The sequence below is a fragment of the Neurospora tetraspora genome (genome assembly GCF_033439725.1).
Source record: "Neurospora tetraspora strain CBS 560.94 chromosome Unknown B0H65scaffold_2, whole genome shotgun sequence".
Classification (NCBI taxonomy): Eukaryota; Fungi; Ascomycota; class Sordariomycetes; order Sordariales; family Sordariaceae; genus Neurospora; species Neurospora tetraspora.
In genome coordinates, this window is record NW_026944384.1 from 5,753,918 (window position 1) to 5,778,307 (window position 24,390).

The following is a 24,390-nucleotide window of genomic DNA, read 5'->3' on the forward strand; positions in this document are numbered from 1 at the left end:
GCGGAAGAAAAGCGGACACGCGAGCGAACGGTGACCCCTTCCTTATCGCGAGCTTATCGCAAAGTAAATTTTCGAAAATCTTGTGCTGCCAGCAATTGGGGAATCTCAATGTCAGTGCGCGGCTGTCCCCTTCTGTAAACACTGCAAACTTGAGGAATCAACAACCTTGAATTTGTTGTTATTCCCAACTTTATTTCTTGTCGTATTTGCATCATCACGGTCAATACGCAAAAGCCAACCAAAATGGCAGCAACAAAAGATCTCGAAACCGCCTCCGCGCAGGAGTCCGCTCCTGTCGACGCCATGGACACCACCGCCGATTCCGCCTCCGAGAAGAAGCCCAAGAAAGAGAAGAAAGAGAAATCCTCCAAGAAGCGCAAGGCCACGGGGGAGTCCGCCGACACCGTCGACACCACTGCCGATGCCGCCGATGCCGCCTCCGACGACGAGAAGCCCAAGAAGTCCTCCAAGAAGCGCAAGGCCGACATCACCGAAATCGAAATCGATGTCACCGCCCCCGAGCCTCCCTCCAAGAAAGCCAAGCGTCTGCTCAAGAAGGGCAAGACCCTGCCCACCAAGCCCTCCTCCGACAAGGGCGACGACTCCGACAGCGACGGCGAACCCGCCAAGGACGGCGAAAAGAAAAAGGAGAAGAAGGAACGCTCCCCCCACGGCGTCTGGATCGGCAACCTGCGCTTTACTGTCACTAAGGCTGAACTAAAGCAATGGCTCGTCGACAACAGCGGCGGCTCCATCACGCCCGAGTCCATCACGCGCGTGCACATGCCTACGGCCAAGGCGCAGCCCGGCCAGCCCAAGAAGGAGAAGCCCGAGAACCGCGGTTTCGCCTACGTCGATTTCGATTCGCTGGCTACCAAGGTCGCGGCCATTGCTCTCAGCGAGACGGAGTGGTACAGGCGTAAGCTGTTGATCAAGGATGCGACGTCGTTCGAGGGACGACCGGAGAAGAAGAAGGAGGACGAAACTGCCAAGGGAGCAAAGGAGGACGAGCCATTGGTAGGCGGCAAGTTCGCCGGCTCAACCAAGATCTTCGTCGGCAACCTCTCCTTCGACACCACCGAGGACGACCTGCGCAGCCACTTTGACAAGTGCGGTGCCATCAGGTGGGTCAAGGTGGCCACGTTCGAGGACAGCGGCAAGTGCAAGGGGTACGGGTGGGTGAACTTTGAGGAGAGCGAAGCTGCGCAGTGGGCGGTTAAGGGGTTCGTCAAGATTCGCGAAGAAATTCCCGAGTTGGAGGATTTCATGGATGAAGATCAAAAGGCCGAAGCCGAAGCCGACAGCGAAGAGAAGAAGAAGCAGGAAACGGAAAAGAGGATAAAGACCCGCAAGTGGTGGGTCAACCAGCTACACGGCCGCACCCTCAAGATCGAGTTGGCTGAGGACGATAAGACGAGATACGAGAAGCGGTTCCGAGGCAAGGGCGCTGGTGCTGGCAAGAAGCAAGGAGGACAACAACAACAGGGCGAGAGGCCACAGCAGAGCAGAGCTCCCTACCAGAAGAGGGAAGAGGGAGGTGGTGGTGGTCAGATCAAGATGGCTCAGGATATCAGCGTTGCCAGACTTACCGGTGCGCCTGTTGCTCACCAGGGCAAGAAGACTACCTTCGAGTAAAGGAATTGAAGGGTGTCTGTCTGTCGTCTGGTCCGGGCTGGGCCGGTTGGGTTACATCCTTGGGAGGTGGAGGTATTTCGGCGGAAGAGAGAGAGAGAGAGAGAGAGAAATCTGGGTTCAAATCATACCGCGGTTCTTCTTCTGTGCCGTGGGAGCTTAATGTTGTGCTGTCTTTGTTTTATTATGGTGTCTTTTATATACCTAGGTATCTTGTTTCTATGGTGTTCGGGTTTTTAGACGACCAACGAAAGGAATCGATTTGCGTTTTCATCTCCTGACCTAACTACTGTGTACGAGCAATCATGGCGATTGCGGATGTAAGGCAACTAAAGAAGGGAACCCCAAAATTTGGTAAAAGTGTTAATGCTGATGAGGAGAGGAGAAAGGCACACACTCCAAGCGAGGGCCTTGGGGCCCTGGTACATATACCAGACTTCCCGCTCCTTCCCTCCGAGGAACTCATGGGCTCCCATATGGGCATATGGGTTGCAGGTGTAGTGGTTCAGTCCGCTGCCTTGTGACTTGTATGTAACTCGGGAGCACATGGGTTCACTCCTCACTTCGAGCAGGTAACAATCCTTTTCCCTCACCTTTCCCGTCCTCGTTTCTCTCTTTTTTTTTTTTTTTTTTTTTTTTTTTTGGTGAGTCTGTGGCTGGGTATGACGCGGACCGAAGGAGTAAGTAGTAGTATGTATATATAGTCTTTTCATTTTTTGGGGTGCTAAACTATAGGTGTATAATAGATCGCGGTGGTTTTTTGATGGCGTCTGGTTGGATGTGTTGATTACCTTTTACTTTATTCCAATTTTCTCTGACCGTATTCCTTTTTTGTCTCAGTCGGTGAGTGCAGCTAAGGAAGGGAGACGCACGATCGTTTTCATTATTTCTCAACATGCCCCGCCAGAAATCAAACTTCTCTGATGACATCCCAATGATATCGAACGTGTCTGTCTGGGTAATGTATCTAGCCATACCTGGGCATCTTTCTCCTCAGTCAGTCGTGATTATCGTAATAACATAGTTCAGAGGAATAAGATCGATCGGAGGTCCAGGCAGCTGTATTCAACTTGAACGGGGGTAAGTGCAGTGGGACCAGGAAGCAAGTTCAAGTCGTCTATTGTATTTGTCCCAGGGGCAACTTTGGCACAAGATTTCACACAACCAGATTTGATAGTACCCAACCGGACGATTCGCTTCATTTGCTTCGTCCCATCTATTACAAACTAAGTAGGACCTGACCTTGGACTCTAACACAACTAACTCCCCCTCCCTCCCAAACTCTAATCCAACCCTCTCTCTTGGCACCTCACCACCTCACCCCACCACCTCACCACCGACCACCATAATGATTACCACCCATCCCCCCACCCATCATCCCCATCCACATCTGCCTTCGGCTTCGTATCAATCTTTTTCACCGTCGCCGGTGCAGGTTTCTTGCTAATAGGCAACGTCTTCTTCACCACCGTCGTTGTCGGCGCCACCTTTGCCGTCCCCGCCCCCGCCCCCGTCCCCGTCTTGGCCAGCCCCTTGGGCAGGGTTTTCGGTGCGGCCAAGGGATTCTTCTTCTTCTCCGCTTGCGCCGCCAACCACCCCGCGAAATCCGGTTCATCATCATCGCCGAAGGGTGTGCTGGTTGATGCTGGTTTGCTACTACTGCTTACTGACCTTTTTGCTGATGCTGACGCTGGTTGTGAAAGAGTCTCAGAGCTAGTGCCCCAGTTATCATCCCCCGCGCCCGCTGCCGTGTCGTCGTCCATATCACCCATATCGCCCCAAGCGTCTGCGTCGTCTTCTTGCGGTTCGGGGTCAGCAAAGAAGGAGTCTCCCATTGATGGAGTTGTGGGCGCTGGGGATTTGAGTGCCTGTCTATGCAGTGCCGAAGCAGAAGATGAGGTGGGCCGTTTGGGAGTCGTGGTAGAGGTGGGCGTGGGTAGCCCGCTGGCGCTCGGAACGGGCGAGGGCGCACCAGAACCGTTGGGTTGCATCTCCCCCGCTGCGCTGGAGAGCTTGTTGGTGAAGCTGGAGATGGCCCAGCCTGCCCAGGCGGCGGCTACGGCGCCAGAGCCGGAGCTCGAGGCTGCTACGGCTTCGGCTGGTTGAGGGGTGCTCATTCGTGGTTGGGCGGTTTCGGGGGGTATTACGGTTTCGGGCATGTCTTGTTGGGCTTTGCGGATGCGTTGGAGGTAGACGTCGATGGTCTTATTGGCTTGGTCGCGGATTAACTTCTCCTTGTCGATGAGCAGGGGGGAGACGGCGGGTATTAGGCGCGTGGCGCAGTCTTCGTCGGAGAAGTACTCGACTGTGACGGCGAGAGCCATCAGGGCGGCGTTGCGGGCGTGGACGAAGGGGTCCCGCAGAGAGCGGGTGAAGGCGGCGATGAGAACCTTGGCTCGGTTGGAGGTTCCCAGGTACTTGGCGATCTTGCCAAGGCAGATTGTAGTGTTGGTACGAATACCGGGCTGTTCATCGTTGGCGGTCTTGGCGAGGTATCTGAGCAGATCGCCATTGATGGTACGGTCCGACAGTTTGCTGATGATAACTAGTACGGACTTGAGGGTTTGTTCGCGCACAATGGGTGCAAGATCGGTGAAACCCGCAACCTAAAAAGTGTTTGCCGTTAGTATTAAACACACGAGGCTTTGGGCCTCTTTTTGCAGCCCACTCCTATAACAAGGCTGAGACTTACTATTTGCGGAAAGATCTTGTCGTTTACCACTTTCTGTGGTAGCCTGTCGATCATGAGCGACAGGTTGTCCAACAAACACACCCTGATCGCTCTATCGGGGTTTCCGAATAAGCGAATGACGACAGGAGTAACCTTTGTGTCAAAATCCTCGTTCGACAGCTTTGTTGCAATCTTCATCACTACTCCAAAGGCCTTAGGACCACCGCCACCGAATTCTACTGACTTTAGTAGCTCGGGTAGGACCTTCATCTTGAAGAAATCTTCAGGGAAGTCGTCAGAAAGTTGATCGAGATCCTCCAGGAAAGCCTCGCGTTCGGTTTCCGACTTCACTCCCAAGTTGTCAACTCCTTCGGTAAGCTTGATTAATGGGCTGTCGAAAAAGGCTCCAGTCCGTAGTCCTTGTTCGAGGAAGTGAGCGGCGCTGAGTCTCGCTTTGGGGTTGGCGTTGATGAGGCGCTTGTAGCTGGCTTGCATGCTCGGTGGGATGCTCTTGGTCTGTCCTAGTTGGTCCGAGCCCAGAAAACTGCCGTTAAAGACCTCGTAGATCAGGATGCCGAAATCATACGAGTCAACCGCATGGTGCGGGCTCTTCTTGATAACATCCCAACCGCCGTTTGCAAGTTCAGGAGGAGTGTACCTTCCTGAGTCTGGCACAACACTGCCGTATCTCTGTTTTGGCATGTTAGCGCCCCATGTTCTCCCGAGTGCCTGTACCGAGTGTGAAAACGTACGTAAATCAAAGCATCGTCGTCCTTGACATTGCTCAGGACTTCAAAGCCGCCAAGCTTCCACTCGCCGCTCTCGGATGTGTATATCGAGGCGACCTTGAGGTTGCCGTGTATCGAGGATGCGTCACCGTTGATGAACTTGAGGGTTTTCTATAGCTCCAGGGTCAGCCGTCGGTCCAAATAGTCAAACCAAGAGATTGGAAACATACCGCTACGCTATAAAGACCCCATTTCGCAGTCTCCGGACTTAGGCTCTTTCTCTTGACGTGCCAACTTAGGGGAACTAGCCGCTCAGTGGCAATGTAGATGTAGGAGTCTGTCTTTTGCGCAAGGCTCAGCTTAAGCGACCACAACGTTCCATGGGCAAAGATGCCCTACCTCGACCGTATCCAAGACCTTGATGACGCCGGGATGTCGTAGTGTTCGTAGCTTCTTGAGCGCATTCTTGGCCAGGGGAAGCGCAGATCGGTTGGCGGAGATATCAAAGGAGAAGATGCTGCAGTTGGACCCGTCCTCCTGGAAACAATAGAGGGATTAGCTGGCAAACTCTTATGTGCCGCGGGTAGGGGAATTAAGGGTGTAACGAGGACAGGCACCTACGCGTCGAGTTCCGTTGTAAAGGGTCCAGATGGAGGGGTCCAGATCGACCTTGTCGCCAAAGTTATAGGGGAATGGGGGCCCCTTTGCGATGGCCGATGCGACAGCCGATTTGAGGAAGTCCATGGCGGATGACTTGTCTTGGAAAGCTCAAAGAGCCTTTAGTCGATGTTACAGCCGTGTAGCAATATATCTGGACGTTTGGAGTGTCGAGTCGAGAAAGGGGGTGGTGGGATGCAAGTTGTCGCAAAGCACATGTCCAAGGAGGTGATCGCGAATTCCACTTGTTGCATTCCCCTGCAGGCAGCGCCGCTCTGGAAGTTCGTTCGGCGGGCAAACACGACGCTAGCGAGCTACAGGGAGCTTGTAGGCCAGGGTGGCCCCTAGCACTCAGACTCCACGACATCTCGATGGTTAGAGGGTCCGTGCACGAATCACTTTTAGCGGCGGGTGTTGCCCGTTGGCGTTGGCGGTTCGGGAAGGAGAGGCCAGGCGGATTTTATGGCAAGTTGGGTTCCACTGGAACATCTTTTGGTCCACACTCCACAGTCTTTCCATCGTCATCTTCCCTCCACTGACAACGTCCTCGCTTCCTTTGTTTATTATTACAACATCAAGTATTCATGATCAGCAAGCTTCATCAACACACCACATGTCCCCAACCCTGCCTCTGTGATCTCCGGGTCTCTGGTCGATGGTCAACAACATCGATGCTGGTTCCTTACATGGCCTAAGCAGGCAAGCATCTCCAGGCGCTGGATGGCAACCCGGGATCCGGCAGGCGGGGTTTGGTTACTCAAGCGGGAGAGACGCAAGGTTGAGACCTGATTGAGTACCAAGGGAAGCTCTGGTGTTTATGTGTGCTCTGACATTGACTGCTTTACTGGTATAGGGAGCATTCCCGTGTATCTCGCATCAGGTAAGCTTGCCTCACTCCAACTCACCCTCTCACTTCACACGGCAACGTCTATGATGAGCAATTGGTAAAAGGTCCGACGACCGATAGCTCTTCTGGGGTCATGGTTCTGCTGGTACAATGGGGATTCTCGGCGCCTCACTCTTTGTGAGTGCGCGTCCGCTGCCAATTCATTTGCCCACTCCTCGTGTTGTCCTGAGACTATCGGCAGCACGGCATGCTTGGCGATTGGATACATCTGATAGCTGCCTGTCCGGAGCTCTCTGAGTCTCTGTCGACAGAGGCTACTTCCACTTTCCAGGAGCCCGACTCTCAACTGCTCTATGAAGCCGGGCCAAAGGCAGTGGGGGACAGGAAAGACATGGGGAGAGTACCCGACTTTGATCGTGGTCTTCCCGTCCTTGTTACCTCAGAATCATGAAACCGTTGTGGCTGGTCTGGATGAGGACTATTAGGAAAAACTGAAAAGACCTGAGACGCAAGTTGCCTGTGTTGTCCTATCACAAGGACTATACCAAAACCACCCCTTATATGGCTTCCTTGTCCCCTGAAACTTTTGTTTTCGTGCTTCACAGCCTGGGATTGGCCTGCTAACTTCTCACAAAGACTCTCATAGGACGGCTTATACATCCTGCTTACTCTAGATGTCCCGTTGCAGACGTCTAGACCAAACGTTATATCCCGTACATTCATACAGCCCAGGGCGGCCACACCTGGCGCCTCGGACTTCTTGAGGCACGACCTGATCGATGCCGTCTCGTTGCAGATATTGCAAAAAGGAAGCCAGTATTACAAGACCATTATTCCGATGCATCAGTTGTGATAGAAGTTATCATTCGGCATGCCATATTCCACATCCCACCCGGTCAACGTAGGTCTTTTTCTCTCTTATTCTCTTTTCTGTACTTCCATGTCATGCCCGTCATCCCTCATGTTTTCAACTGCCCTCCCTCTATTAACCCGCAATCACCTCTTCGTCTTCACTACAGTCAACGTGGAACTAGCCACAAAAATGCCAGAAAAGAGATGACAACCAACGCACCAGTTACTGTTGTGTACTTGACAGAGGGTTCGCAGTAAATGGTAAAGGTTAGAGCGGGCCCACTCGTAGCCAATTAAAGCTTCCACCTGCCTATTTACCCTTTTTATTTTGCTCTTTCCTCTCTCTCTGCCTGCTGCGGATTTGCACAACAGACAACATAGCCATTCCACACTCGTCTCACCTTGTTCGCAGTTTAGCTTCAAGACAACCTCAACATGCACTCAGTTACAGATGTCGACAGTCGACCCATCAACTTTCAAAGAAAAGACTAGCTGTCCACCGCGCTATTTTCTTGCTTGTCTCTCTCTTTGGGGGTATACTGACCATTCACTACTATATACAGTGACTGGACATGTCATCGCTGTATAGTGGATAGCCAAGAGGCAGCACGACGCCATCATTACCATGCCAGGTCGTCATTCTCTCTACGTTCAGCCTCGTCAACCACCTCACTCCGTCTCTCCACCACCTCCACTGTCGGTCTCCCCAGAAGGCCCTCCTCAGCGATGGGCTACTCTATCTCCTCTTCCTCGACCGAAAACACTCAGGCTACTCGTTTCACCCCCTGCTCTATTCCACAATGCGAGGCACCTTCAGTCAATATCTTCTGTGCCCAGCATCTAAAGTCTTTTCCAGTACCACTACCCGTCGACCTGGCCACTTCTGCCTCTCAGAAACCTGACACGACTGCTGCTTTATCAAGGTCATCAGTACACCCATCCTCATCGTCTCAGTCACCCATCACTTCACATTCAGTTGATGGTCAAGGTGGCGCCGAAAAACCAGCCCAGCCTCACAGCGAGGCTGAAGTTGCCGATGTTGTTAGACAAAGTCCACAAGGCTGCACACCAAATCCTCCGGAGGCAGGTCCGGTTAAGAACCGTTCTTCGCCCTTTCCCACCACAAAGTCAAAACTCTTGCCGGGAAATATTGTTAGGCGCAAAACCGCCGGCAAAGACCCATACCTAAACGGACGGACTCCCAAACCTGGACCCGGCACGCATAAAGGTTCTACCTCCTTAGCGCAAACCTTGAACTCGACGTCAAATGGGCCCTCTTCACTTGGACCCAAGGTCCTCTCTTCTACCACAGCAAACTCCATCTCCCCACGTTTGACCACAGACATCAGTTCCTTGTCATTTTTGAACGGTGGGCCACCTCACAAGAGCCCGAGTTTATCGCCTTCTTCCAACAGTCTTGACAGCAGTCGCATTAACCGTTCTGAGACTCGTGACAAGCCTCGATCAGAGGCCAAATCTCAGGAGTCTACGCAGCCCGCCATCATGGCAATCGACGCCCCTTGTCTGTCGGCTGAAAAGCAATCACCGGGTGAGCGCCAAAATGGTTCTACACAACCGTCAAACCCGGGGCTCCCACCACGGAGGATAGCAGAACTTGCACGACAGTTGAGATTTTCTGATGAGATGCAAGATGCGGCCTGCAGCGGCTCGGCTGTGCATGCTCCTCAGCAACCTATGAAAGGTCCGACCCCCGCTCAGAATCAAGCGCGGCAGAACAATCTTCCTCCTGCAAACCACCAGCAAAACTTATCTGGAGGCATCCCAAACTTACAAGTTATAATGCCAACCGGTCAGAGCAGTAACTATATGTCTATGGCCGATAGGGTTATGGTTCACTATGCCAGGAGCGCATTTGATCTCGCGGGCTATAACCCTCCAGCAGGGCTAATACGAGGGTCTGTGTCAACCCGTTTCACCGCCAATGGAGCCGAACCAAATTCCACGGAGCCTCTCCCAGATCTTCGTGGTCAGGATCTACTACAAGGGTCGAGGTTTTCAAGTAATCCAGATCAGACAGTTGGGCAACCTAGACCACTGCCTCCACAGAAACCCCACCAACCTCAGCCCAGGCCACGGCCCATAGTGACCAATATACATGAGCCGATCATAATATCAGATTCTGATTCGGAATCCGCAGAACATTCGGAGCCGGAGCTGCAAGCAGAATCAACCCCTCCAGCTGAACCAGCACCAGATCCAAAGCCGACAATACGACAGCAGCCACAGGCAAAGAAACCAGAGCAGCAGCCGAAGCAGAAGCCACAACCTCAAGGGCAGCCAACCCAAGAAGCGGATCCTCCAGACACAGAACCAGAACCCGTACCTGAGCCGGTCTCGAAAGCTCAACCGAAACCCAAACTAATACCCCAACCCGTAGCCAAACCGGCACCTCAGCTCAGTCCACGCAAACAGGCCAATCCGCTCCCAAGGAAGGTACCAACACCGGTAGAACAGCCGAAGCCAACCGAGTCGCTCCTCCCTCATACCACGCCAACTATTTCAACATATGAGCAAAATCTTTTATCTGCTTCAGCAGCAGCAACGGCAGCCTTACTAACCCCCCCGACGAAACCTCCACAACCACCGGTCTCAGACGAGCCACTGTACGCTCACATTGATCCCCGGATACACTGGCCACAGCGACACTCGCAAGAATGGTTTGAAGCCAAGCAAAAGGAGATTCAAGCCCGCGGTAAACGTAAAGCCAACTTTGGCAAAGCTGCTCGAAGTATGCACAGGCAGCGGGTGGCTGAAGGACCACCGGAGACCCTTGAGGAGACGTTACCGGATAAGGTGCTAGATAACCCGGCTTGGGTGGATATGCTCAAGAAGCTACGGGATATGAAGCCTGCGGCTGGAAGTGGAAAGGGAAATGAAACTAGTGGTACTGCCACTGCGACCACAACGACAGCGTCAGCAACAGCGACGACTACAAGAGGGCGAAGAACCGGCGGCGGGTTGAAGAGAACGTTCTCAAATGTCTCTACGGGAACCACTACCAATGGTGGTGAGCCTGAAACAGCCGAACCAGCAGACAAGGCTGTCACTACTCCTAACCCAAAAAGGAGAGCAACCGGTGCTGGGCTGAGGAGGGCGTTTTCGAATGTCTCGGCGGGATCGCCACTGTAGAAGATTAGATGGCACGTCTTCCTCGATTACCGAGAAAAGGGACCGGGAACTGCTACCCATAGTAAAGGCTTGTTGAAGGAAAATTACCGCATTTTCTAGAGTCTCTTCTGAACACTCCTGCTGAAGTGCAGGATAAGAGTGTTTGGAAAGAATTGAAAGAAACCACAAAATCAAGGTACAGACTCTTATCCAGGAGAAAAGATAGTAATGAAACAGAAACAGCAAAACCAGCATCAGTTCCATTCTAAGCGACTGCTAGTGTTTACATGGACTCCTTGGCGCCGTATCTCCAGCAACGACCAAAAAGGGTTGTTCAGCCTTGTAAGTCTCAGAATCTCCCAGGCTATGCTGGTACTTCAACCCGGACGAAGAATTCTATATGTGATGTCTGCGAGATGGAAGTGCTTGAACATCATTGGCCTCAAGGAAACCTTTTAGTGTTGACGGTTTGGTTGTGTTGTTTACTCGTGGCCATTGTGTCAAAAGACACAGGGAGACCTTTCAAGTTGTAATTCGAAACTTACTGAAATAAATTGTCAACCACAAACGGCAATCCTTATCGCACTGATATGGAACAAACAGCTCGCAAAATTTAACATTTCCTATTCCCGCCTGATTGTTACGTTTTCCTGGGTGTCTTTTGATACAGCTTCGGACACTCCAATTTGACGGAAACAAAGCAAGGTCATCACTGAGTTTCGACTGTCAAAACACCTGGTCCTGATTATCGAAACACTATTGTATCGACCCTCGTTACTATGGTAACATTGCTGTTGACTCAAGTGAAGAAGAACCTTGATGACTGTGTTGACTTGAACAAGAAAAGGAGCAGACAAGTCAGGGGTTTAGACTAGACCAGTGGACCGAACCCTAAAAGGTGGAGCACCCCGCGCTCCATAACGCCAAGTGGGCACTGTAGACGGGAGTCATTGCCCACTGCCCGCCGGGCTCCGCTCCGCAATCGGGGAACCCTCACTCCGTCCTCCAGAAATGGGAATCAATTTAAATTCAACAAAATTTCAGTGAACGTGACGCATCTCACAAGGACCATTTGTGTTTGTGGCATAGGCAGGCCGATTGTTTACTTTGTCATCCATCCCCCCTTTCTTTCTGTGAAACCATCACCACTGGGTTCAACCCCTGGTAGTAAACCACTTCACTCCGACTTCCTTATCCCTAGGTACCTCAAAGCAGACAGACAACAATGGCATCTTCCCAGCAGATCGAAAAGTTCGTCATCAAGACGCCTTGCTCGAGCGCCAACATCGGCCCCGGCTTCGACGTCATCGGCCTGGCCTTGTCCATGTACCTGGAGCTCCATGTCACCATCGACCGCTCCAAGACGACCTCGGACCAGCCGCTTAACTGCCGCATCACCTACGAGGGCCAGGGCGAGGAGGATATCAGCCTGGATCCCGAGGTGAACCTTATCACCCGTGTCGCTCTATACGTCCTCCGCTGCAACGACCAGCGCAGCTTCCCCGCCGAGACTCATGTGCACATCAAGAACCCCATCCCCCTCGGAAGAGGTCTGGGTTCCTCCGGCGCGGCTGTCGTCGCCGGTGTCCAGCTCGGCAAGGAGGTCGGCGGTCTGCATGACCTCACCCCCGAGCGTCTTTTTGACTACTGCCTCATGATTGGTGAGTCACTTACACACTCACTCACCCACCTCAGAATCTGATGATATCAGAAAACTGACAAAAACTACAGAGCGTCACCCCGACAACGTCGGCGCTGCCCTCTTCGGTGGCTTCGTCGGCACCTACCTCAAGCCTCTCACCCCCGAGGAGACTGCCCGCACTGAGATCCCCCTCAGCGAGGTCCTCCCCGCTCCGGCCGGCGGCGTCGACACCGGCGTCAAGCCCCCTTCGCCTCCCCACGGCATCGGTCACCACATCAAGTTCCCCTGGGCTCCCGAGATCAAGGCCGTGGCCATCATCCCCGAGTTCGAGGTTCCCACCGCCAAGGCCCGCGAGGTTCTTCCCGCTGAGTATCCCCGTGCGGATGTTGTACGTCTTTTCTTTCCTTCTCCTTTCTCCCCTCCCCCCTTCCCCTCCAAAACCTATCTATTCATCAACCAACCACTAACCTTTGCTACCAGACCTTCAACCTCCAAAGGATAGCCCTCCTCCCCGTCGCCCTCGGCCAATCCCCTCCCGACCCGGAGCTCATCAACCTGGCCATGCAGGACAAGCTGCACCAGCCGTACCGCCAGGTTCTGATTCCCGGCCTGACCAAGATCGTCGAGTCCATGACGCCCGCCACGCAGCCCGGTCTGTTGGGCGTGTGCCTGTCCGGTGCCGGCCCGACTATCTTGGCGCTGGCGACGGAGAACTTTGAGACTATTGCTGAGAAGATCATGGAGGAGTTTAAGTCCAACGACATTGTCTGCCGCTGGGAGCTGTTGGAGCCGGCGGAGGGGACTACGGTTACTAGGGCTTAGATGCGCCTGGGATGGGGATGCGCCTGTGATGGGTTTGCCCGTTGATGCCTGTGAAAGGGGTGACCAGGCAGGTGGTAAGAGGTGGAGGGGGGAGTGGTGAAAAAGCGGATTGGGCCACTATTCTAGTGGGCTTAGACATTGGAGAAAACCAAGAACAAAAAAAAAACAGAAGAAAAACTTGTGATACCCCTCATCCCCAGACCAGACCCAGTTCCGAATGCCCTCAAGCTTACCTATGTTTCCGAAAGTTAATCGATCGTACGAGATGAGATGCCTGCCGAGGGCGTTTTTGTTACTTTCGGAAGAAGGGACGACAAACTCGCTCTTCCGGACATTTTCGAAGTACACATGAAAGTTTGAAGTGGAAAGAAAGAAAAGCCGAGCCGCGCCGCGTTAGTTTTCCCTCCCGACTTCCGGGTACATCCGTATATCGCGCTTAGTCTTCCCTCCCGACTTCCGGGTACTTGGGGGTTGTAGTGCGGTTGGCTAGGACCTTTTCTCAACCCCCTCTCATTAAAGAGGGGGAAATTTTATTTTGGGACAGCAAAAAACTCATAGGACAATCTGAACCAGTACCAAAATACTAAGAAACGTGTTAGTGCAGCCCAGATCGCAAACCATTTAATCGCACCACTATTTTCTAAAATTCTAAAAAAAAATCAGGAAGGTAAAGAAAGCTCTCAAAAAGACACTCTCAAAGTTGCATCAATTTTGGTCGGGTATAGAACGAGAGAAAGAAAAAAAGGGTTCAAAGTACACCTTTAGCTGTAGATTTCGAAATTCGTTTCGCGGATGCACTCATTCGACTTTGGTAGCCAAATGATACTTTTTGACCTACCGTTTTTTCCCCCGTTGAAATGCCAGCTCAAATATGAGGATTTTCGTTTTTGATACAAAGAAGAATCTATCTGATTTTTAATAGAATTTTAGAAAATTCGAGCATAGTTTTAATATATTATATCTATACTACACTATCAGATTTCTTAGTGTTTTGCTAATTATTCAGATTGTCCCATGAGTTTTTTGTTGTCCCAGACTTTTTTTTCACCCTAGTTAATGACTAGGGGTTGAGGAAAGGTCCCACCACCGAACCGCACCACAACCCCCAAGTACAGTATCGCGCTTAACGATCGGCTAACGTGTGGAGCCCCCGACGACATGGACGGGCGGTCCTAGACGGGCTCCGCTTTGGACCGGATGTGGTCCGTAACCGTTGGGGGCTCCACTGGACCCGGGAAGAACCGAGGAATCTCACGATGGCTTCATTCCGTGTTTGTCCGGGTTTGTCCGGGCTTGTCCGGGCTACGAGCTGTGGTGAAAGTTCAAGGCTTCATGAACTCGGATCAAGAAGTTTTGCGTGGTACGTAGCGGCTCAACTCGGATCCCGGGCCCTGGCTGGAAGATGGCAGTGGCAGTGGCCGGAACTGAGACATTTGCAACTGTCATGGCAAGTTCCCGCGTCTTGTGGACGGCAGCGGACAATTGCGAAAGTGCATCACAGCCCGCGAGTTGCCACACCCGTTCCCTGGATAGTATCTGGGTTAGGTTTCGTCCTTTCCCATTTCCCATCGTCAGGGACCGCCCGCCAGTGTCCATCAGGAGGAAACATCCAGGCGCCAACCGCCAGGTAGAAACAACTGAAAGTTATTCCTGTCATTGTCGCCGGCCCTTCCCGCCTGTCAGCGCAATCAGCTGAAAGCCGTTTCCGTTTCGCCTTAACTTCCGCGTCAGATCGGCAACAAGGGAATCCAGGCCCTTCCATCCCAAATCATCCCGAAACTGAATGCACCAATCAAACCCCCCTGTCACCGCAACGGCAACGGCCAACAACGCCATCTTCCGCGACCCACTCCCCTTTCTTCCCTTTTGGTAATCTACCCAATCACAGCTAGACCAAGAAAGTCGGACTCCCCCGATCACACCACGACCGGCCGAGACTCAGCACCAGATCGTGCCATTCCCTTCCTCTGTCGTTCACTCTTCACTCGTTTCTCACTCGCTTCTCGCTGGAAAGCCTGAAAGCCTGGATCTTTCAGCAGTCACAGGGAAGAGTCTGGGGCAATTACACCTCATCTTATTGGCCAGATGGAGGGACTCATAGGGCTGGGCAGCCTGGCACACCTAGGAGCTGAGGGAGACTGGGGGACAAGGGGGGGCTTGGCATCTGGTGTTTTAGGAGGTCTGGTGGTATGATTTGGGCCGTTCGCTTCTCCCGTCTGGACTGAGGGTTGGGAGGGTTAGAAGTGTGGACGAACAGAACCCGGAGCGCAGTGGTGAGATTCTGGATGGGGGATCTGACCATCATGATGCGGTTTTGGTGAGATGACTTGCTTGCAAGGACCAATTTGGTACCGTCTAGTTGGGACTGGACCCGTCTCGTTGGGTTATTGCGGAAGTTCAATGTTGGCAAGTTCGGGAGAGGTCGCGATGCGGGATGGATCTTGGTGTTGACTGTTGAGGGACGGACGGAAGCAAGAGATGGAAAGCTTGGTATAAGAACACAACTTTCCATCGACGTTGTGATACCCTTTCTTCTGTCATCATCATCAGCATCAACATCAACATCAAAAGCAATCAATAGATCTCCTAGATCTCGGAAATAAACAACTCTCCTCAATCTTCTTCACCACCAACACTCAACTCAACCAATACCACTTCGGTATCACCACCAAAACCACACAACTTCACTCAACTTTTTTCGAGTAACATCACAATCAAAATGGTCTCCCCCATCCTCGCCCGCTCCGCCTTCCGCGCCGCCACCCAGGCCACTTCTCGTAACGCCGTTGTCCAGGGCACCCGCCAGTTCTCCGTCATCCAGTCCATGCGCCAATGGGCTCGCAAGATGGAGTTGCACACCCCCTACGAGCGCATCCCCACTCAGACGGGCGCTGCTGGTGCCGATTGGGGTGCTTCTGCTAAGAGGATCACTAAGCAGACTGCTGTGTAAGTTTACCCCTGATGAATCTGAGGATGAATTGAAACATAAGGGACTGAAAGACTGACTGAATTTGTGAATAAAAACAGCTTCCCCTTCGTCGCCGCCTCCATCCTCGGCTGGCCTTTGCTTGCTAAGACGCTGCTTGATGGTCACATCTAAGCTACGCTACAAGCTTTAAGCCTTTCTCCTTCGAGGAGTAACACGACACAATATCGAGCATCGAGTTTCGAGCCGAGCCGAGCCGATCGGATACGGACAGATCAGATTCCCATATAGAATCTGATCCGATCTGATCTGTGCAACATCGGCAAGAAACGAAACTTGAAGTCGACAAAGGGGACGACGACAACAACCGAAACTTGGTCAGGAGGACCGACCACATTACACTGCACATACCTCTACTCTGCATTTTCTTTTTCGCATGTAACTTTTGGCGGATGGATGGATTCATTTTGACGGCGTTCACGGGGAACAAACATTTCAGGCAATTTGGGGATACCAACATACGGACGCGGGAGTTTCTCTTTAGCAGGCACTTTCACACACTAGTTGGTTGAAGACGGATGGCCTAGAATCTTATTAGACGGCTATGGCAGGCAGGCAGGCATGAAATAAAAAATATTTGATGCTGAACTTTGAGCTTGACTTAGATGACTTCATGTTCTCTGCTACATATTGTGTGCTTGTTCAGATAATGATACTTCTACTCCATCTGTAAGTAATCCTTCCAAGTATTCTTCCCATTCTTCCATGTGATTTTCATAACCGAAGGAAGTCCTGTCGAATCTACCTTTACTATCTATCTATGTATCACGCACACAGGAACCTTCCCTATTGAAATTAGATATCGACGACGACCAGATAACAAGCAATGAACATCTAATAAGATCCGAAACCTCATTGCACTTTCCAGCCTCTTCCATCCCAGGATATCCGTCCTTTCAAGTTTCAACAGGTCTTCGACGCCTAGACTTAGTTATGGAGCCGAACAGATCCAGGGGAGAAAGAAACAACTAGCCTTCAGGTGTGGTTGTCTTCTCTGAATGAGACGACGGAAGTAAGATCAAGGAAACAAGTGAACGCGACAGAAGACCAGGGGAACCAAAAAGAACATTGCGATTTGCTCACATAACAATTTCTGTGGTTCAGACTCATCCAACACGCCATACATAGCCTGCCACAGATCTAGCAGAAAAAAAAAGGATGCGGGGGAGGGCCAGAAGGGGAAAAGGATTGTTACCTGCTCGAAGTGAGAAATGAACCCATGTGCTCCCGAGCTACAAGTTGCAGGGCAGCGGGACGAACCACTACACCTGCGACCCATATGAAACCGGGAGCCCATGAGTTCCTCGGAAGGAAGGAGCGGAAAGTATGGTATATGTACCCGGGTGACAGGTCCCCGGGGTATGGGTAAGTAGGCACTGGTACAATTATAATACGACTAGTTAGTAATGATAACGTTGATTGGAGGCTGATGATAGCTTCATAGTCACTCGAACTATACCACCATATACCGTCTTGAACCTGCCTCCAGGTGCCTGCTGCGCCTTTGGAATAGGTCAGATGGGTTAGGGGGGTTACCATGGTGATAATCAAACCCCCAGGTTCCCACCTCACGAGTTCAATTCAACCACCATCCATACCCGTCCAAGCAGTCCTCATCATCGTGTATCACCCCTTCACATCAGAAGTAGACCGTGATCTTGCTTTTACGTATGTTTTTTGGCCATACATATCGACACTAAATACAACTTGGTATATACAATCTTCTCTCATCTATCCGTCCATATACGTTTTATGTATGTCCGGTCCGTTCCTTTTGGTGAAACCTGTACCCTTTTCCTGTACCTATATCCATGTCTTTTTGTATTGTGCACGAACGCTTGTCAGAAACTTTCAACTCGCTTCGGGATATCGTCCTCCTCTTTTCCTTCCTTTTACCTATCCTCTCCCCGGGCCCCTTCCTCCGCCAGACAGATCAGGGCCACCCACTTAGTTACCCTTCGCCAACAAGTTCAGCGCGCTACCAGCCAGAATAAAACCAGCCTGATCCTTCGAAACAGCATGCTTCGTCTTAATCTCCACCACCTTGCCGGTATCCTTCTTAGTAACCCGCAGGGAAACCTCGCCCTGGCCACCGTTCTTCAGCATCTCGTACAGACCGACAGTAGCCACCTCATCGCCGGCGTCAATCAGATCGTAATCGTTCTCGTTGGCGAACGTGAGGGGCACGACACCCTGCTTCTTGAGGTTGGTCTCGTGGATTCTGGCAAAGGACTTGGTGACGATGATCCTGGCTCCCAGATAACGGGGCTGAAGGGCAGCGTGCTCGCGCGCGGAACCCTCACCGTAGTTGTGCTCAGCGACCACGAGCCACGGCTGACCGCGCTGCTTCCACTGCTTGGCCAGCTCGGGGATCGTGTGCTTGGAGCCGTCGAGGTCGTAGGCGACGTTGACCTCGCCCGTGGCGGCGTTGACGGCCGTGTTGAGCGTGTTCTCCGAGATGTTGGGCAGATGGCCCTTGTACTTGAGCCAGGGGCCGGCGGCGGAGATGGTGTCGGTTGTGCACTTGCCGGTGACCTTGACGAGCACGCGCAGGCCGGAGAGGTCCGAGTCGGGGAAGGTCTCGAAGGGCTCGAGGAGGGCGAGACGCTCGGAGGAAGGCGAGATGGCGACTTCCACGTTCGGGTTGGGGGTTCCCGACTGGACTTGGAAGACCTCGCGGCCGGCTTCGAAGGGGGTCTCGGGACCCTCGAGACCCTTGGGCGTGGGGAACTTGAATTCCTTGCCGTCGGGGGTGGTCAGGCTGTCGGTGATGGGGTTGAAGGTGGTGGAACCGGCGTAGGCCATGGCGGTGACGATCTCGGGCGAGGCGAGGAAGTTCATGGTCTCGAGGTTGCCGTCGTTGCGACCGCGGAAGTTTCTGTTGTAGGAAGTAAGGATGGCGTTGGGAGTGCCCTTGGGGATGTCATCCTGACGCTTCCACTGGCCAATGCAGGGACCGCAGGCGTTAGAGAGGACAATACCACCAGCCTTCTCGAAGGTCTGGAGCGTGTTGTCTCTCTCAAGAGTGGCACGAATGCCCTCGGAACCGGGGGTAATGTAGAAGTCGGCAGCGGGCTTGATACCAGCCTGCTCGGCGGCCTTGACAATGCTCTCGCAACGGGTCATGTCCTCATAGGAGCTGTTAGTGCAGCTACCAATCAGACCAGCAGAAAGCTTCTCAGGCCACTTCTGCTCCTGGACAGTCTTCTTGAACTCGGAAAGAGGGATGGAAAGATCGGGAGTGAAGGGACCGTTGATATGGGGCTCGAGCTTGGAAAGGTCGATCTCGATCAACTCGTCGTACTGGGCGCCCTCGTCAGCCTTGAACTTGAAGAAGGAATCCTGGCCGGAGCCCTTGCTGAAGTTCTCGAAGTTCTTGGCGTCCTTGTCGGCCTGCTCACGGTTGGTGGCCTTGAGGTAGCGGCTGGAAGCTTCGGTGAAGGGGAAGATGGAGGTAGTGGCGCCAATCTCAGCACTGTAGCAACAAATGTCAGCCAACGCGTTCTATACGACGAGAGAAAAGCTTCAGAAGGACTCACCCCATGTTGCAGGCCGTGGCCATACCGGGCAGGCTGAGTGTCTCGACACCAGGGCCAAAGTACTCAACAATGTAGCCAGTACCACCGCGGACGGTAAGACGGCCAGTAAGGTGAAGAATAACATCCTTGGCGCTGACCCAGTCGTTGAGCTTGCCAGTCAGGCGAACACCGAGGATCTTGGGAGCCTTGAGCTCCCAAGGAGCACCGACGAGGGCCTCAACAGCATCAGCACCGCCGACACCGATAGTAATGGTAGTCAAACCACCAGCGTTGGGAGAGTGGCTGTCGGTTCCGAGCATCATGAGACCGGGGACGGCGTAGTTCTCGAGGACGGTCTGGTGAATAATACCAGCGCCGGGAGGCCAGAAGTCGATGCCATACTTCTTGCCAGCCGACTCGAGGAAGTCGAAAACCTCGTTGTTGGTCGCAATACCGGCCTTCAAGTCCTCATCGGCACCCTTGGATCCAACAATCAAGTGGTCGCAGTGAATACTGGCGGGGATAACGGGCTGGGGAAGGTTGCAAGTCATGAACTGCAGGAGAGCCATCTGGGCGGAGGCATCTTGCATGTTCACACGGTCGGGCTTCAGCTTCAGGTTGGCCTTGCCGCGGATGTCACGGCCGCCGTTGGTGTTAGAGAGGAGCGACTCTTCGACATTGTCGAGGTGGGAGTAGAGGATCTTCTCGGCCAGGGTCAGGCGCTGCGAACCCAGCACGCGGCGGACCTCGGAATACTTGTTGTAGAGGGTCTCATATCTGGGAGGGAGAACGCCGGTGTTGTTGGAGGAGGTGGAAGAAAAGGAACGGGCGGAAGCGCATGCGACGCGCGGGAGCTGCTTGGCTTGGATTGCCCGCTACGAGAAAGGACGACATGTTAGCGCTGGTGAGTCACCAAATAGCCCTTTATTTTGTATAGGATTGGGCTCGGTAGTTTAGCAAGAAGTAGATGGCATACCTTGAGGGCAACGCCTGAGCGACTGGCAAGATCAATTGACCTCATGATGTACGATCTGGACTGACAGACTGTACAGGAGGAGGACTTGGTTGTTTGAGAAAAGAGGAAAAAAGTTGCCGGTTACACTATCTTCACCCGACCTTGGTCCGAATTACGGAGCCATTGCGAGTGCCGCCGCCAACCAAACAGCAAATCCGGGGATGCGGTACACTACAGGCACGCTAGCTGCCTTCTTGGCCAATGATATTCCGCATTTTCTCTAACAAATGCAACTTTTTTGTATTTCCTCTTTGATTCCAATTTTTTTTTAGTTCTGGCTTTCTGGGATGCCCAAGTCCCCAAAAGTCCCGGATCGCAGGTAAACCCCTGGCAGTACCCTTGACCGATGTTGACATGTTACATACAGTGGATCACCTCTCGCCGTTTCGGACCAATCATAACCCGTATGTTCCTAATCGTCCGCGACTTCGGCCGAGCTTTCGTCTTGAATTGTCCTTATATCCGACGGAATTGTATATAGCAATACTTATTGCTACCAAGTATCATGAAAACGACGTGGCGGGCGATTTTGAGAATTCATGACGTTGTGTGATTTTTGGACTTCTACCAAACAATACTTGCATAACCGTAAAACGCCATTGCCATAGCCGGTTCTACTAAACAGCCCGCCAGTCGCTTTCGAAAAGAATACCCGGGAAAAGGAAAAAAAAAACATATAAAGATGCCCCTGCCATGACACTGTAAGGGGGAATGCTTACAAAGACAGCACAATATAGAGACGTAGACATTGAAATCCCTCGGCAGCCGCCCTACACTTCAGCGGTGTTGTAAGTTGTCGTCGTCTCCTCAGCCTCATCCAAAAGTTCCCACTAGCGAGCTTCGGAGTAATCGTTCAGAGCGACGCATACAATACCGCGGTGATGGCCGTTATACTGTCTGATAACAAGCTGCGTGTGTAACTCCCACAGCCGCGCATAATGATCGCTGCAGGCAGTTACCAGGTAGGCACTATCAGCGCTGAAGGCACAGTCCCATACCCAGCGCTGGTGCTCCTTGAGAGTGGCCTCGAGGGGGAACGCCTGCGGTTCCGAATCGGCCGTGGCAGGTTCCATCTCCTTGACTTCCCATATCCTGGCCGTATGGTCGGCGCTACACGTTGCGAGCTTCTTGACATCGGGCGAGAGGAGGATGCGTGTGATGCTTTCCTTGTGTGCGGAAAAGTGGGTGAGGGGGATCAGCTGGGTGCGGTCATAGGCCTGGATGAGTTGCCAAACGAATACGTTGCCCTAGTAGAAAGAAAGGAGGTGTCAGTCTCGAGCAAGGAATGTCTCGGTGGAGAGAAAACCTACAGCAGTGTTGGCCGCACAAAGGAGTGTACCGTCACTGGCAACCGTGACACTTGTCACTGAAACATCCTCCTCGGGGATTAGCTGGTGCGAGCAAGTGTTCTCGGCCAGATCCCACAGTCTAATGCTTCCAGCGCGGTCGCAGCTGATGATCTCTCCCTGATTAGGGTGAATGACAACGTCGTTCGCCGGGGAACCGTGGTTGTAGCTTCGCTGGATTGTTCCGGTGCGGGTTTCCCAAATCTTGACCGTTCCGTCCTCCGAGCTTGTTACCATCCACTTGCCCTCGCAGTGGAAGGCCACACCGGTCACATTGCCGGTGTGGCCCTGGAAGGTCATGAGGGCCTGTGGATTTGTGGAACGAATGTCGAATAATTTGACATCGCGATGGCCGGCGGCGGCGAGGTATCGCTTGTCGGGGGATATGCAGAGACGGTTCACTTGAGACTCGGGGTGTTGGATGGTGCGCGAGCAGATTCCTGAGAGGGCCTCCCAGAACCTGATGGTGTGGTCGTAACCAGCTGTAAAGGGCAAAGTGAAAAGTCAGCAGCTGTTTCGGTTTGAGGATCGAGGGGTTGGGGCATTACTGCATCGGCAAGGTAGACCGGGACAAGACAAGCCATACCTGTGCAAAGGATAACCGACATGATGGCGACTGCGACGGGAATACAGAGGCTATGATTCCATAGTCCACAGATACTCTTCTTCCGGTGCTCGGGCAGTCGGTAACAGGCAGCGAACGCGTCAGTATGGGAAGATGAGACTTGGATCACCGTGCAACGCGATGTCTCGAAGTGGAACTGAAATCGATGTTAACGACGGGACGGTCGAAGGAGGCCCTGATGATCGCGGGACGGCACCGGACTGCATCGATTGATAGCAACTGATAGCGCTGCATGGACAAGGCAGCGGGCGGCAGGGGCAGGCAAGAGACGGATGAAGTGGAGTGGACTTAAGGTTGCCCCACAGTGGAGGGACAAACGGTGGGGCTCAAGTTGGACACAGCTTATGTCAGCAGCTGTCGTTGAAATTGCCTGCCGGGACCGCCCACTAACACGTCCTTCAACCAACCAGCAACAGCAATTCCGTTTCCCAACTTCAACTTTCCTTCCTCTCAAGCACAACCGGGCAACTTTTACACCAAGACATCAACATTGAATTTTTTCTGTATAGCTTCCCTATCCTCGAGGCTTGGATCCTGTCTATACGCATAATCCACTTCAATTTTCCTCTTCTCCTACTCTATGATCCAAAAATAGCAACATCTCAAATTCAGCATATTGTCCTCCTTCTCAAGGCCCTTGTCGTCCAGCAAACTCTCAGTGTCCACCTTGATGCCGCGAAACACCATGTACACGAACACCCGCCCGTTGCACCTGATGCCGTCATTATCCATATCCGTCTTGGATATACTACTTCGACACCCGGGGCTTCGCATTCATTGGTGATGAGGTCTACGGCAAATCCGAATGCCAGATGCGGTGTTTCCCTTGCTTCCCGTTTCCTGTCCCCCGCCTCCCAGGTTGGCCTGTGATAGAGTGTTCTGTACAACCGTCCGCCGATATCCGTTCAGCGACCTATCAATATTCGCTCTCTGTTGGTCAACATCTTCTGGGACCTGCAACTTTAAGCGCGAGTGGGCCCTGCTTCTGTACCACCGACACCCTACAGTCCTACTTGCTCGGTGGACAGCCTTCTTGTAAGTGAGTGGGTGGGAATAGCACTGATTGACCCCCGAGAGCACAGGTGGAGGCTGACCTGTCTAGATCCCATATTTTCCCCCCTGCGCAACTGAGCCCCGGCCTGACGAACACACCGCACAAGTCACCAATCCTCAAACTCCATAATCGGCTGTTTGCGTCTCAGAACCCGTCTTCGCGGCGGACATCCACCTGTTGGAGCCTTTCTCGGCGCCCGAGTGTGGTACGGGTACCCGATTCCGCCAGAGCTTTCGGCTTCTCCCGGTTATCAGCATGATCAACCAACTTCGACGGGGCACCATTCCCGCACTGGACTTTTATTTGCCCGATCGTCTCCTCCCAGCGACCTGCGTCATGTCGCCCACCATCGCTGTGCTACCTGTCGGTTTCGTTCCATGTCCGAACTTGGGATGAATCCAAGCTGCCCGCATCTCGAGAAGCACACATGCTCGGTTTCCGTTCCGAACTCAACCTTCGGACTTGCGGTGAGGCCACACCTCAGGTAGCACTCGGAACAGCGTGACTGGACGCGTTTCGTCTCCCATACAAGGCGAACCGAGGATTCGGGTGCTGGGCAGCACAACGCTGGTCACTCGGTGGATGCCCGGTCTCACCGGGAGCACAGCTGGCCACCGGGTCGTACAAGGAGCGCTTCTCCACCCACGACTTTGTCCTTCCTCGAGCTTCACCTCTGTCGCAGAGCCTTGAAACAAGTTAGCCTTGGGTTCTTGAGAAAACGACGGCTAATTTGGATCTATCTTACCCATCCATGTCAGCAAATTGGCCGTCCTTCTCCTGCAAAACTACCGGTGATGCAAGCAACCGATATCAAAGAACAGCGTGCTGGTATGCATGCATGGTACCGTTCCCTCACGCGATCACCC

At 52.9% G+C, this 24,390-nt stretch overlaps 8 protein-coding genes across 8 annotated transcripts; 5 read left to right on the forward strand and 3 right to left on the reverse strand.

Moving 5' to 3' along the window:
• Positions 1–58: 58 nt before the first annotated feature.
• Positions 59–1,908, forward strand: B0H65DRAFT_459222 (uncharacterized protein). The gene has a single exon (XM_062826445.1). It carries the CDS (start codon positions 244–246, stop codon positions 1,633–1,635), a length of 1,392 nt encoding a protein of 463 aa, XP_062685147.1. The 5' UTR covers positions 59–243; the 3' UTR covers positions 1,636–1,908.
• Positions 1,909–2,789: 881 nt separating this feature from the next.
• Positions 2,790–6,089, reverse strand: B0H65DRAFT_459226 (armadillo-type protein). The gene is made up of 6 exons (XM_062826446.1): positions 5,653–6,089; positions 5,431–5,568; positions 5,262–5,372; positions 5,056–5,202; positions 4,325–4,993; positions 2,790–4,238 (listed from the first exon to the last, which is right to left on the reverse strand). Exons 1-6 carry the CDS (start codon positions 5,773–5,775, stop codon positions 2,985–2,987), a joined length of 2,442 nt encoding a protein of 813 aa, XP_062685148.1. The 5' UTR covers positions 5,776–6,089; the 3' UTR covers positions 2,790–2,984.
• A 1,859-nt stretch (positions 6,090–7,948) lies between these two features.
• Positions 7,949–10,537, forward strand: B0H65DRAFT_418858 (uncharacterized protein; the record flags this gene model as incomplete). Its single annotated transcript, XM_062824169.1, has 2 exons — positions 7,949–9,853; positions 10,007–10,537. Coding segments are annotated over 2 exons (2,436 nt in total), but the record flags the coding sequence as incomplete, so codon positions are not given.
• A 939-nt stretch (positions 10,538–11,476) lies between these two features.
• Positions 11,477–13,039, forward strand: B0H65DRAFT_136818 (putative homoserine kinase). The gene is made up of 3 exons (XM_062820888.1): positions 11,477–12,177; positions 12,248–12,546; positions 12,639–13,039. The coding sequence occupies exons 1-3, from the start codon at positions 11,742–11,744 to the stop codon at positions 12,978–12,980; spliced, it is 1,077 nt and encodes a 358-aa protein (XP_062685150.1). The 5' UTR covers positions 11,477–11,741; the 3' UTR covers positions 12,981–13,039.
• A 2,660-nt stretch (positions 13,040–15,699) lies between these two features.
• Positions 15,700–16,080, forward strand: B0H65DRAFT_546857 (uncharacterized protein; the record flags this gene model as incomplete). The annotated part of the gene is made up of 2 exons (XM_062829468.1): positions 15,700–15,926; positions 16,008–16,080. 2 exons carry the CDS (start codon positions 15,700–15,702, stop codon positions 16,078–16,080), a joined length of 300 nt encoding a protein of 99 aa, XP_062685151.1.
• A 1,543-nt stretch (positions 16,081–17,623) lies between these two features.
• B0H65DRAFT_556606 (aconitase family-domain-containing protein) lies at positions 17,624–20,745 on the reverse strand. The gene is made up of 3 exons (XM_062830058.1): positions 20,461–20,745; positions 19,506–20,359; positions 17,624–19,441 (listed from the first exon to the last, which is right to left on the reverse strand). The coding sequence occupies exons 1-3, from the start codon at positions 20,503–20,505 to the stop codon at positions 17,914–17,916; spliced, it is 2,427 nt and encodes an 808-aa protein (XP_062685152.1). The 5' UTR covers positions 20,506–20,745; the 3' UTR covers positions 17,624–17,913.
• Positions 20,746–21,185: 440 nt separating this feature from the next.
• B0H65DRAFT_136890 (WD-repeat protein pop3) lies at positions 21,186–22,751 on the reverse strand. The gene is made up of 3 exons (XM_062820889.1): positions 22,432–22,751; positions 21,810–22,327; positions 21,186–21,746 (listed from the first exon to the last, which is right to left on the reverse strand). Exons 1-3 carry the CDS (start codon positions 22,451–22,453, stop codon positions 21,330–21,332), a joined length of 957 nt encoding a protein of 318 aa, XP_062685153.1. The 5' UTR covers positions 22,454–22,751; the 3' UTR covers positions 21,186–21,329.
• Positions 22,752–23,147: 396 nt separating this feature from the next.
• Positions 23,148–24,144, forward strand: B0H65DRAFT_137305 (uncharacterized protein). Its single transcript, XM_062820893.1, has 2 exons — positions 23,148–23,505; positions 23,631–24,144. Exons 1-2 carry the CDS (start codon positions 23,276–23,278, stop codon positions 24,010–24,012), a joined length of 612 nt encoding a protein of 203 aa, XP_062685154.1. The 5' UTR covers positions 23,148–23,275; the 3' UTR covers positions 24,013–24,144.
• The last annotated feature ends 246 nt before the right edge of the window (positions 24,145–24,390 follow it).